This window comes from Xiphophorus couchianus, chromosome 19 (genome assembly GCF_001444195.1).
Source record: "Xiphophorus couchianus chromosome 19, X_couchianus-1.0, whole genome shotgun sequence".
Lineage (NCBI taxonomy): Eukaryota > Metazoa > Chordata > Actinopteri > Cyprinodontiformes > Poeciliidae > Xiphophorus > Xiphophorus couchianus.
Window position 1 is genome coordinate 21,255,462 of NC_040246.1, and position 14,140 is coordinate 21,269,601.

Below are 14,140 nucleotides of genomic sequence, written 5' to 3' on the forward strand. Positions count from 1 at the left end.
AAGGTAGCGTCTGATTTTTTTCCTGCTAGCGCTAAGATAGCGTGCTTGTTTTGGTTGTATTTACCCAGAATGCCCTGCGCTGAAGTCCACTTCCACCGCACAGAGCAGCCCTTGCCCACTCAACTCCTTCAGACTAGTCAGCAGCAGTTAGCGAACACCTGGTGGCACTGCAGCATCTACTGAGATCACTATAGGAGCTACTTCTCAGTGAAATGCTGGTAAAATTGTTGTTGTCATGTTGTGATGACTTCCTGAAGGCGAAGTTTTTAAAGAGACAGAGGCTCAATTTCTTGGCATTAAATCAGGAAGTAAAAGATACGTATATATTGCATTTTTATAACAACTGAAGGTAACATGGTTACTTGATTAAGCTTTAAAATGGCACTTAATTAGTTGATGGTTATTTCCATAATTGATTCATGATTAACCCGATTAATCGTTTCAGTTTGCATGTTCTCCTTGTGAAAGGATTGTTTTTTTCTGGGTACTCTGCCTTCTAGTACAAAAACATGACTGTCAAGTTATTTATTTGTTTTAAACTGTGTGCACATTAGCCACCTCCAACACTGAGAAGAAGCTGCAGACCTAAAAAAACAAAGACGTTTTGACCATAAAGATAAATCATCTTAAAGATTCTCCTGCCATGAAGGAAAACATGATCTGTGGGGAAGTTAATGTAACCAGAACTAAAGTCATGGTGAAAACCTGTGAAAGTTAAAGTGTATTAAGTAACGAGCTTGCTCCAGAAACAAGAGCCACGCGTGCAGTGGGCTGCCCACGTTTATACTAGTGGGCGTGTTGCCTCCGTGTTCTGGAAGTCTAAATTTTGACAACACGCAGTGACGACGTCGCGTTTCTCCTCCTTCCCCGTCAGGATCTTCCCTTAAAGCCGCCGGTTCGGGCGCTGCGAGGCGCAAAGCGCGCAGCGTGTTCTTGGAAACGTCTTGGGAGGTTTACGCACGACGCCACGCCACGCAGCTGGAGCCGAAGCGGGACGCAGTTTAGTTCGGAAACCTCCTCTTTCCGTCCGCATCTGCTTATTTCCTCTCGGATGTTTCTTTCTTCCTCCTCCTGTGTCACTCGGTTCTGGGTGACTTCGCTGTGACTGTTTCGGGTTGGGGGAGTGGAAACGAGCTTTCCACTCTGAAGGGCAGCAGCGTTTTTTCAAACAGAGCACACAGAAAGAGAGGATGATCCCACCGGCGAACGCAGTTCAGGACGACAGCGGAGGCAAAGAGGACGAGCAGGACCAGGATGAAGCTCCAAAATCCCCGACGATGAGCGCCAGCCAGCAGGAAACCAAGGTCTGCCCTGGAAATCACACTATTTCCTGACCAACACTCGAGTTTTAACAGGATGCAAGTCTTAGAAACAAGAAACTTCTGTCAAATCAGTTCAGCTGCGATCAACTAAACAGCAACAGTAGTTTCAAACTAGTTTTAAAACCAATCAGAGTGATTATGTTAGGATATTTACAGTTTCACCCTGACAGAGACATAATAACTTACATATCGGTGAATAATAATCAGAAATGTTATTATTTACTAGAGAACCAGATGAAAATGCATCAACCTGGCGGTTTTAGGAATCAGCAAAAATGGTTTTAAATCGGCTTATTTTTATTTAAATCTGAATTTAAGAGAGCAAACAACCGATTCCGCGCTGATTTTGTTTATTAACCACATATGGAGCCGAAATGGAGAGTATAACTGCACTTTTAGAAGTAAAATCTCTCTTTAGCAGTTCTCTGTTTGGATTGCTCATATCACAGAAATGTGAATGACCCTTTATTCCAACATTAAAGTCCAAGATGATGGACTTTTAAGTTTCCATCAGCTTAAAGTCTAAACTTTAATTTGACTGTTGCAGCATTTTGGTTGTTTCTTTGCAGCTGTTCTGTTATAGATTCCTGTGTTTGTTGTCATTGTCCTGTTGATGCCCCAGTTTGGGTCAAGCTTCACCCGTCAGAGGAATTTATCTCTAAAATGTAGGGATGAAAAGATTAATTGGATTATTCGCGATTAATTTATTACTGAAATAATCGTCAACTAACTTAGTAATGATTAATCATTGACTATTAAACAGACAAAACGACAATTTGCTGAAAGAACAACCAGTAATTAAGCTAAAACTGTACAAAAATAACTTGCACGCTTTGCATTTAAGATAAAATAAATAAATAAATTATTTGTATGTAAATGTGTTCCACCCAGAAGTCCTCAAGTGACATAGTTTTAGCTTCACCTGGTTCAAATTATATAGAATTCTCCTATGCAATTATTAATTTGTTAATTGAAAACGTATTTAATAGATTAGCTCTTCACTGCACTGATGTTAAGTAATACAGAAAAGGTGTAAGTAAGCATTTATTTTGTTTTTTCTTTAGCTGTAGATGCATCCGACACATTTGCACGTATACCCTAAGGGAATTAGCATTACGTTATTAACATTAATGTTATTGCATTTAGACTTTTTTTTTTGTTTTAGAAAATAAAATGTAATTGTTTATTAGCACTTTTAAACATGTTTTTAAATATTGTATAAAATAAGCTTAAGGTGTTAAATGAAAAATCTGCAGAATGCGCCATTTTTCTAATTAATCAATTAATTGTTAGAACAATCAAATAATTTCTTGGACAATTTATCAACTAGTAAAATGTGTTATGTGACAGACCTATTAATGATCTGCTGGTCGGTGCTTTTAAATAGCAGCACCTGCTTGTTTCACTTTTGAGAAAGCAGCAGGGTGGACGTTAATGAACTTCATCTCTTTTTAATAAATCATGACAGTGTGGGTGTGTGCATGCTTGAGGTTAGAGGTTAGAAAAACACTGATTCGTTTCAAAAAGAACCCCCTTCATAGTTCTAGTAATGGTCAATTAATGGTTTATTAGGTTAAAATTAGTTCCAATAGATTAACTAATAACGTTAGACCTTCTTCCAGTGTTTGGGCTGGTCATCCTTAAACGGAGCCGTTGAAACAAGAGCAAAGTTGGCGGCTAAACCAGAACGGAAAGGAGAAACGGTCCAAACAGAATCCGGTTTGGGAGGCAAAATGCACTTCCTGCGGTTCAGTTTTGAAATGTAAACACTCACAAGTTCCTTAAGTTTCACCTGAAGTTTCATTCAGCTGAGAAGTTGATGGAGCAGCGGGAACTTCTCATTAATTGATAACGGCAACTTTGACCTTCATTTAGCGTTGTAGTTTGGCCGCCATCCAGCAGGGGGCGCCGCTGGTCACCTTTAAGCGGAGCCAGCGATTGAAAAACAGAAATGGCGGACGGCCATACTAGGGCTGAAGAGTAACGGTCCAAACACAGTCCGGTTTGGCGCTCAAAATGCACATTATGCAATTCTGTTTAAAAATATAAACACTCGACAAGCTCCTCAAATTTCACCTGAAGTCGCAGTTCATCCAGCCGAGCTGCGTGTCGGAGCGGTTTCAACTTTTTATTTAAAAAATACCGGGTTGCTACGAAGCTCAGCGCCATGGAGAAAAGCTTCAACACCACAAACAGTAATTATTTGTGTTTCACATATTTTATTATTTTCACTTTTTATTTTTTTATTCAGCAACTTAAGAAGTTTCCATTTAGTTATATTTTATAATTTTTATTATTCTGTTTAGTCAGTCAGTTTTCTTATACAGCTGACAAAATAATGCTAAAATTTAATGATGTTTTGTTAAATTCAGCATATTATTAAAAATGTATCTCCTTATGTTAGAAGACGGTCGGTCCTTTAGATACAAGAGAAAATGGCTGCTTATCAATCAATCTAAGATCAATCAACTTTAGATTAACTGATTAATTTATAACTTGCATCTCTACACTGCAAAATCACAAAATCTTACCAAGTATTTTTAGTCTAGTTTCAAGTGGAAATATCTTAATACACTTGGAATAAGACAAAACTGACTTGTAGATGACCTTTCAGCAAGATATAGGAGCTTATTTTGACTAAATCATTTCTTAATATTGATGGAAAAACTGCAAATTATTTCACTTATGACGCGTGGAAAAATGTTTTGCTATAAGTGAAATAATTTCCCAGTGGAACAAGAACATTTTCATCAATATTGAGGAATCATATGGACTTTAAGTCTGAAAAGTTACTTATAAGTAAATTTTTCTTATTTCAAGTGTTCTTAGATATTTACACTAGAGACTAGACGTAAATACTTGGGTTTTTTTACACTGTAAGAGTGAGCCAGATAAATTACAAAACTCATTTTAAATCCTATAACTTTGTGTTTTATGATCTTACTTTATATAATTAGTGTTTTTTGCATTATGTTTTATTGAATCAACAAGTTATAAGGAGTTTCCTGATTAAATTAGAGTAAAAGGTGGTTAATTTTGGCTCTGATAATTGTGCCCAACCTAAAGTAGTTTTGCACTTTCTGCTTGTTCCTGATGGAAGCTGAGCAGCAGAGATTTATAGCTGCCTCTGGCGTTGTCTATGTGGGTCACATGTTGGCCAGCCTCCTACAATTAGCAGCACATTATTGGACTGTAGTCGTCCGCTCTTCTCTTCTCCTCTCCTATCCCAAAAACTCCCACACAGGACCCAGCAGGCCTGCTCTCGCTCTAAATGTCAGTAAAGCTGGTCTAGTTTATCTTCACCTGTGCTGACAGTCAGTTTAAATCTGAGTTAAAACGAGCTGCAGGGCCACACCGGATGTTTTCTTGATAGAAAAAGTAGAAAACTTCCCTAGTAGTAAAGCTGTGTCTGTTTTCATTCCTCCTTTTAAGAATACTGTGAGACCTGAGCATCAGAAGCGCAAGGTGAGCCACCACTCCTGTGTAAACTCAGCTGATTTTAGGCCTTCATTATATAAAAGCATACCTGCATGCACATATATAGATAAAACCTTTTTCACATTATTAACTTTTAGTGCTTTCAAAGTAAAATCACTTTAAGGAATCCAGTTAAATCCATCATCACCCATACTTATAGCTGGCACTTCTTCTTCTTCTGCATGTGATTAAGATTTTAATCTTTAGCAGTGAGTAGTAGCTGCGGTTTGTTTAAGCCTTCCTGCTTTATGATGGGTCCCATAAACCTGATGCATGAGCTGCATGCACGCATTTCCCTCACCGCTCTGTAGTCGTTGCAGCAGCAAAAAGAAGATGGCTGATAAAATTACACAGATAATGATTACTCTACCAACTGCATCACCAGAAAGGTCGGGAAGTTTTCAAAATGAAAGAAAATAAGCATTTAAATTGAATAAAAAATCTAAATATGCACAAGAAGGGCGTCGCAAAACGCTGTTTTTTTTTTTAAGGATTTTGTTTTTTAGCTCTGGTTGCATCAATTTGAAATGTGTTTATTTAGAAGAAACACATGAACTGAATCAGATCAAGATAACTATTAAAGTTTTATTCTCATTCAAACAACTTCTTGTAATTTTATAATGTTTATCTGGTAAAATTGTGTGTGTGTGTGTTTTTTTTGCTAATGTTACGACTATATTTTTGTAATAAAACAATAATAATAATACGTTAGCATAAGATTTCCAGAAGGATTGATGGAAATAAAATTGACTTTTTAAAAATATTTTTTCAATATTTGTCATTTATTTTTTTAGTAAAGAAAGCGTTAAAAAAAAAAAAAGGCTGTGGTATAGAAAAAATCTGAGATTTATTTTTAAGCCGTGTTGCCCAGGTGACAGTCACAAAAAATTCTTCACATTTTTCATATTTTGTCCCAACAAAACCACAAACTTTCATATTTATTTATTGTGTCTGGCAGGGAGAAAGTTGTAAAAATGATCTCTTAGTTGTGCATTAAACGTTTGGCTAAAAACTAACACTAATCACCTTGAACTCACCCTTTCCTGAGTGAAACACGGTGGTGGCAGCATCATGCTTATGATTACATTTTTAACTGTACATATCTTAATGCATTTATAATAATGATATTAAATTAAATATTTGATTGGAAATCACTGAAACTGAATCTCTAGAGCTGGTATCGCATCACAAGCGTTTCATATCAGTCAATATTTTTTAATCTTGTCCGTTTTTTGTTTTTAAATATCCAAAATACTGAAAAAATGATAGCCTAACTTTTACTGTTTTAGCAGCAGTTTTCACTCTACAAAGTAGTTTTTTATTTTTAAGCAGTTATGAGGCACTGTAGCGAAACATGAAACTGCTACTGAAACTGCTAACTCTCTCATTCTTTGGTTACCTAGCAACATGATGTTGCTAGGTAACCAAAGAATGAGAGAGTTAGTTGACCCCACCATTTTGGCTGTTTAGTTCTATAAGAGAGTTCAGTGAATATATGTTGAATATTCTATCAGATTTATTATCTGTTAATATTGATCATGTGTCTATCACAATATTTATTGTTATTAATTTATTGTCCAACCCTACATTTCTGACAGCTGGTGGCATAAAACGCTCAAAAACCGCAACATTTGCTTCTGCATCAGCTCAACAGCCACAAACAAACCCTAATGCTTGGCTTTTTCACTTGCCTGTATTTCTTTTGTCACTTCTGGAACATAGAAAAGTTTGAAAATCAAAAATAAATGCAGATTTATTCAAGCAAACATCAGTTCACTGCAAAAAAAGAAGAAGATCTTACCAAATATTTTTGATCCAGTTTCTAGTGAAAATATCTTATGCACTTGAATTAAGACAAAGTAAGTTGTCAGCAAGATTTTGGAGTTTGTGTTAAGTTGATAATTCTTTAATATTGATGAAAAAGTACAAGTTTCATTGGCAGATTATTTAACTTTTAACAATTTAAAAATATGGACATAATCTGCCAATGAAGCTAGAAGTTTTTCATCAGTGTTAAAGAATTACTGACTTAAAACAAACTCCTATAATTTTCTAAAACTTACTTTTAATTTGGTTTTGTCTCAATTCAAGTGTACTAAGATATTTTATCTAGAAATTAGACCATAAATACTTGGTAAGATTTTGTAATCTTGCGTCATTTCTTAGCTTCTCAAAGGTAACACTAATACAATGTTAGCTTGTTGCTTTGGTCTGTGGACTGACACAGAAATATTATTTACAGTTTTTATCAGCTGATATGCAAAATGATGAGCTTCTTTTCATGCTCAAATGTGACATTTGCCTGTCCTTACTGGCACCAAATTCTACATTTATTTATATTTATTTTATAAATACGACAGCAATGCTAGCTGGACTGAAACCGCTTTAAGATTTTGAAGGATTTCAGAAAACTTCCCAGCTTTTCTGTAAATGAGGTTTATTTTTTGAAGTAATTTAATGTAACATGGAGGTATTTCTGTTGTAGATTTATGTTTGTTTGTGAAAGTGTGTGTGTGGGTGGTAATGGTAGAGAAAGGCTGTAAATTGATTGTTTCCAGAGTGACCCAGAGAATTGATTCACTATGGCCCATCTGCAGTGACTCAGAACGATTTGCACAGCCGTGTTCAGGAAAAATGACAAGCAAAACCAGCGTGTGCACAATGTGTTAATTCAGCTCCGCAGTTTCAGCCTTCGTGTTTTGGATAAACTGCATCTGTACGCAGAAGACAACGCGCACAGTGCCCTGCAAAGGTGTTCACACCCTGGAACTTCTGCCCATTTTGTTGCAGTGAAACCACAGTGCTTTTTGCATTTGTTTTCCAACAGTCTTTCACTGTGATTAGAGACTTTTGGGGCATCTCCACCAGATTTGCAAATCTAGAGAACAAAAAATTGCCAATTTTTCTTTTTGAAGCAGCTGAAGCTCAAGTGGAGCATCTGGGAACTTTATTTTTCAAGTCTTGCCACAGATTCTCAGATGGACATTAACAAAATAAATCTGCTTATAAACCATCCCGTAAATGTCCACAAACTGTTTTTTAGTTAAAAAATGTTTAAAGTTGACAGGAAATTTAATATATGCCTTGCTAATTATTTGCCATTGGAAGACATTTTTAACAATACCTAAACACCAACTATAAAGTCTAAAAAAATACAATTAAAATAACTGCAGTTGTTTTAAATTCAGACCTTAAAATGTCTAAAAGGGGTAGTATTGTGTAAAATAGACTTTTTTTTTTTAGCTTAACATCATGTTAGAATTTTATTCCCCCATCAGAAACAAGTCTGGAGTGTAGATTTGATTTTTTCATGCATTTCTATGGTTCCATGGCAACCATTCCTATGGCTGCCATGGAAATTTAAAGGCAAAAGGCAGGGCTACGTCTGGGTGGACGTAGCCCTGCCTTCCATGGCAAAGCTGCTCCTCAGTGCTGCAGCTCCTGCCTCGTAGAGCAGCTCCTTTAGACTAGCCAGCAGCAATTAGCAAACACCTGGCTGAACCACACACCTGCTGAGGTCATTATTCTTACTTCTCAGTGAAATGCTGATAAAATCTTGGTGAAAGGGTTAATAAATGAGCCATGTTATAATAACTTCCTGAAGACAGCTTTACAGAAAGAGCAGGAATAAGATGATTGCTCTAGAAACTAGACCAAAATTATTTGATAACATTTAGTGTTTTTGCAGTGTAAATAAGCAAATTTATTTTCAAAATGTCAAATTGAGCAATTATCAATAAGGGGAGTTTATTTGTTTAGCACATTTCAGCAGCAAGGCAGTTCAAAGTGCTTTACTTCATAAAAACACAAAACTATGTAGTCAGAAAAGACCATAAAGTCAACAAATAAGAAAACCAGTAACAAGCATGACCATTATCTGGTTACTGGAAATGCAGTCCATATTGGGGTCGTTTATTAAAACAAACCTGCTCTAGAATAGAATAGAATAGAATAGATAGCATTTATTGTCATTGAACAGAATTCATAATCTACATAAACTATAAACATAAACTACATTTTCATCTTCTCTCGTCTTCCAGCTGCAGAGACTCAAACGCTCGCTTTCCTTCAAGACGAAGAGCATCCGCAGCAAGAGCGCCGACAACTTCTTCCGGAACAGCAGCGAGAACAAGACGGAGCTCCTCTCGGATGTGAGCAGCAGCACGGGCCATCTCTGCAACATCGGGATGGCCCCGCCGCACACCACCAGCCTGCCCATCCCTCCGGTCCCGCCCGCCATCCCCTGCGCCCCACCGCCAACGTCGCGCTCGCAGGCGCGCAACCCGCTGCAGGTGGACTCGGCGGGACACTGCTTCATGGAGCACATCTTCAAGAAGCCCACGTTCTGCGACGTCTGCAACCACATGATAGTAGGTATGGTTCGAACGCCGCCCTCTGCTGACGTGATCCATGTTTCAGAGAACTGAGAGCAGCGGATGAAGGAAAACTATTATGCTTCTTAAACAGGTTAGCATAGGTTAATAGGCAACAACAAAACATTTTCATTACATTTTTTGGACAAAGTTGTGATTTTAGTCTTCTGCCTTTACATCCATGAACTTTGTGACTGACAGCCATGTTGTTAAGGAGTTGCTATGACAACAATAAACAAGCCACAAGCTTAGAGCGACCTCTCGCCTCGTTCCTAACTTAAACAATATAAGTACATTGCAAATATTACACGATTATGATTTTTGAGTACTCTACCCACCTCTGTGCAATACTAAGATAAATATCAGTGATATTTACTGTAGTACTTATTGCCGAACTAGCAAAATTAATCGCATGATAATTAAAACTAATTCAATGATTTCTATTTGTATGATTTATCGTTTTTCTCTTTCTTTCTACCAAAAACTGGAGGACAAACTAGCCCTTTTTTGAAGGACAATTTTGTTTAAGGAGACTTTATAATTCATTTTATTTGTTGTTTCTGTTATTTATGATGGATATTAAAATGTCTTTCAGTTCTAGTGTTAAATGTTCATTAGAACTTAAAATTCATTGATCTTTGAGAATGTGTTCTTGCATTACTATGCCATTATTACCATTATATTGCTTGCAAATGGACTCAAAACAACAATAATAATATCGCAATAACTTATGGTACAATTTATTATCCAGCAAAATTTGTTATTGTGACAGACCTACGCACATGAAAATGGCTCCAAGAAGATGCACAATTATACAACAGTACGTCTTTGAAAAGCAGAAGTGGAGCCTTCTGCAAAACCAACAAGAATACAGCAAGTGGTTTCCAGATGTTAAGTCAACAAAACACTAGTTTTTTCCAGCAGCCATTATACAGTGATAAAACCACCTGACCAAATGTTCTGGAACTCTGCTTGGGTTGCTAGGTAACGGTGCCTGCGGATTTGTGACGTTACATTCCGGAGGTTTGCTCATTTTCCAAACACCAGAAAACATTAACCTATTGCCAAAAACAGCTGAGTGTTTTTTTCTCTCAGCTTTATATTTGCTTTCAACAGAAGATATTTGATAAATACATGAGAGAACTGCAGCTCAATCTGACACAGATTATTCAGCCCAACCTGAGCAAAGTCCGTCTGTGTTCACTGAGTCCAGTCCCTCCATCTGTCCTTCCCTCGCCAGATAGTCCAAGCTCTCTGGCAGCAGATATCCTTGTAATCCATGAATATTGATGGGCCTTATGTCAGGAACACATGACTGCATAATACAAGCACTGAAAAGGTAGAGAGACATGTAAATGTGGCCCTTTAATCAACATGTAAACCACTCTGAAAACAGCCTTCAATGAGCCTTTAAATAGAAAGTTTTCAATGTTTTATATTTCATTTGTGGAATTAATTATCATATTAACCAAATTAGGCTGCACAGTGGTAGCACTGTTGCCTTGCAGCAAGAAGGGCCTGGGTTCGGTTCCCAGCCCAGGGTCTTTCTGCACGGAGTTTGCGTGTTCTCCCTGTGCATGGTGGGTTCTCCCCGGGCACTCCGGCTTCCACATATGCAACATATATGTGTTTATTTTGTACAACTTTAGCTTAATTACTGCTCTGAATAGATTCTGTTTGAGTCTATATGATCCAATTAACTAATAAATTCGAATTTAGTTGATGTTTCTTTCAGGACAATACAAATTTATTTGCAATTTACTTTAAAACAACACTATTGGCCAAAGGGCTGTACACTGAAACAAATAAAACAGACAATTAGTAATTAATTAATCATGATTAATTTAGATAATCTGATTAATCCTGATTAATTGATTTCTCGTTTCAGCCCTAAAGATTGCAGTTTCTTCACAATCGTCTTCACCTGTGCACTTCCAGTTCAAAAGGCTTAAGGGTGCTGTTGGGTAAATTGTATTATTAGTATTATCAAATATTCGTTGTATCATGTAGCCTTGTAGTTACATTTAGATAATGTTTCTGTGTGTTAAATAACTTTGATTCCATCCTGAGGCTTCCCTGGGAAATAGAGGTGACAGCTACTCTCAGCAGCTGTTGCCCTGCAGGACTTCCTACAAGACAGAGGTGTTAGTTGCTCCCAGCAGAGTTTTACAGTCCTGCAATAAACTCTGCTCTGTGCTACAAAGCCGTTGCTTTGAAGCTATACAACGTGTCCTATTCGACGCCGTGCCTGGAGCAAGAAGGATTTAGATTGTAGATAACATGTGTTTAGTTTAGTGATTGTCTTTTAGCACTGCAACTAAAATGCTTTGACCCCACCCTTTAGAGTTGCAGTGCTCAGTGTGAGAGGGTTCCTAAGAGCAATAAAAGAGAGGAACAGACAGATGTGTGTTTCAGAGCAGGTTGGAGATTTGTAACTGAAAGCACATCTCTTTCTGCTCTCCTCGCGAGAAACAAAGAATCTAACTCTCTTGTCTTTCCTGTGTTTGTTTAATAGGTATTTAGACCTGACAGGTGCCCTGCCCTTAAGCCTGGGGCGACTGTGGCTCTTTGGTAGAGTAGTCGTCTTGCGATCGGAAGGTCGTAGGTTCGATTCCAGCTTCCTCCTGCCACATGTCGATGTGCCTCTGGGCAAGGCACTTAACCCCAAAAATTGCCTACTGATCTGCGTATCGGTGTTATAAATGTGTTTGTGAGTGTGACTGGGTGAATGTGACTAGTTTAAAGCTTTGAGTGGTCAAAAATGACTGGAAAAGCGCTATAGTTCAGTTCATTTACCCTAAACCAGGGGTCTCAAACTCCAGGCCTCGAGGGCCTCTGTCCTGCAGTTTTTAGATGTGCCACAGGTACAAAACACTGGAATAAAATGACTTAATTACCTCCTCCTTGTGTAGATCAGTTTTCCAGAGCCTTAATGACCTAATTATTCTGTTCAGGTGGTGCAGCAGAGGCACATCTAAACGTTGCAGGACTGCGGCCCTCGAGGATTGGACTTTGAGACCCCTGCCCTAATCCAATCCAAACACATTTTATGGCTCATATTTAAAGTTTGAAATGCTCAGACTAGAGGAATTTATCCTCAAAGAAAGGAACATTTCTGGTGTTTATTCTCTCAGGTCAGCATCAAAGTTTCCTAACGAGAAAATATTTGACTTCCTGTTCCTGAGTTTCCTCAGAGACAGACTAACAGCTTAATCCTAAAAGGTCTCCTTTATTAAAGATCCGCTGACCTGGGGTGTGAAACACGAGGTGCTCGTAAAAGGACATAATTACTTGATCTAATTTTAAGTGAAAAATGCTGCGGGTTTTGTGCATAGCTTCCACTGCTGCTGATGTTGTTGTGGTGATCTGTGAAGCTCCATCTCCCACTAAAACATCTGCAAACCAATGGAGATTTTTACTTTCTTTAGTTTTCTTAAACCGTGGATGTCGATTAAAACCAAAAAGCAGGTGAAGCTAGAGTTATGCTACTTTAGTTCTTCTTAAAACATTCATGCAGACAAAGACTTTTTATATTTTAAATGCAAAATGTATATATTTTTGTACAGTTTTGGCTTAATTACCTGGGTGAGTATGTTCTCCTTTCATCTAAATGATGTTTTTTAAAGTCTGTACATTCCACTTAACGATTGTTTGATTGCTATATTTGTTGACAATTCTGTCAATAATTGATTAATCACAATTAATCCAATTGTTTCAGATTTAAACATTTTAGCAATCTACTGAACCTTTATAGAGTTTTAACAGGGATTTCAAATAAAAGTAAGCAAAAAAACGTAAGTTATTTTGCTATTTTTTGTCTATTTTTTTATTGTTTGCTATTTATGATACAGAATTGCAAGTCCTGTAATCCTGGCAAACAGTTCTGCAGAACCAGAGACTAGCTGTGTTTCCAGTGATCATATAATTGTGCAATTTGACATTTTGAAAGTTAATTTTAAAATGGAAATGCACCAAATAAAAAACAAACTCTATTTTTTTTTATAATAACATTTGGCGCTGGGATGAGGTGGTTGCAAACTTAGAATAGAAAAACCTTTTTCACATCACGAGTCACATGATCAACAACCAGATGTTTCTACTGGTGGAAATGACGAAGAAGACGACAGGAAGTAGTTTTAAGATGATGGAGCTGCATGTTTTTTAACGACTTATTGCAAAAACAAACTTATTCAGGTGTGATTTTAAATTGCGTTTCTTATTTAACGGAGTCACTGCAATTGTGAAAATGTGTTTTTTCGACATTAGCAGAATATTGACAAAGTTTTTCACACATTTGTAATGGGAAAGCAGCTAATCTTACATTGTTAAACATTAGAATAGATCATCTTCAGTCCTCTCTGCTCTCCCAGTGCTCACAACTGCATAACTACATTTTCACACCCAGACATGAACACTGAGGGCATCTGGAAAAATCTTTTTCAGGTTCTCTGTCTTTAAGTGGATTTTTGGTTTACTTCTCAACCGTTTTCCCTCCATTTTGTTTGCATCAGGAACAACAGCCAAGCACGTGGTGTTCCTGGCAGGAAACACGGCGAAGCATGGCCTGCGCTGTAAAGCCTGCAAGATGAGCCTGCACCACAAATGTGAGAACGGAGTCGGCCAGCAGCGTTGCATGGGGAAACTGGTGAGACGCAGACCGCATGGCGCATGCATGCACTTTTACCAGTTTGGGCGTCTCTGAGCCCCGGGAAGTCAGTCAACACAGTGTCACAGCGACAGCAACCAAAACAGACACATTTAAATATGAAACGTGGCTCTTTCCCACCAGAATGTGCTTATTCAGAAATCACACTTTATGTGTCAGTGTGCAAGCGCATCTGTGACCACCGTCGTCATCCTCCTCATCATCGTTATATCATCCGTGTTAGATAAGAGCAGCGCAGCTCCCCGTCTAAAAACACTGAGCTCCCCTTCATCCTCATCATTTCCAGCCTGCATCAGCATAAA

At 37.8% G+C, this 14,140-nt stretch overlaps 1 protein-coding gene across 5 annotated transcripts in view; it reads left to right on the top strand.

Annotated features, from left to right (window-relative positions):
- Positions 1–878: 878 nt before the first annotated feature.
- The window catches only part of stac (SH3 and cysteine rich domain), a 34,224-nt gene continuing 20,962 nt past the window's right edge, over positions 879–14,140 (top strand). For 2 of the 5 annotated variants that reach the window (XM_028001445.1, XM_028001446.1), the window contains exons 1-4: positions 879–1,304; positions 4,755–4,787; positions 8,840–9,173; positions 13,684–13,817. In XM_028001445.1, coding sequence (XP_027857246.1) covers positions 1,191–1,304; positions 4,755–4,787; positions 8,840–9,173; positions 13,684–13,817 — 615 coding nt within the window. In that variant the 5' untranslated portion in view covers positions 879–1,190. Of the gene's footprint in view, positions 1,305–3,351; positions 3,518–4,754; positions 4,788–8,839; positions 9,174–13,683; positions 13,818–14,140 lie in introns of those variants that run through there. The other 3 variants (XM_028001443.1, XM_028001444.1, XM_028001447.1) reach the window with 3 other exon arrangements.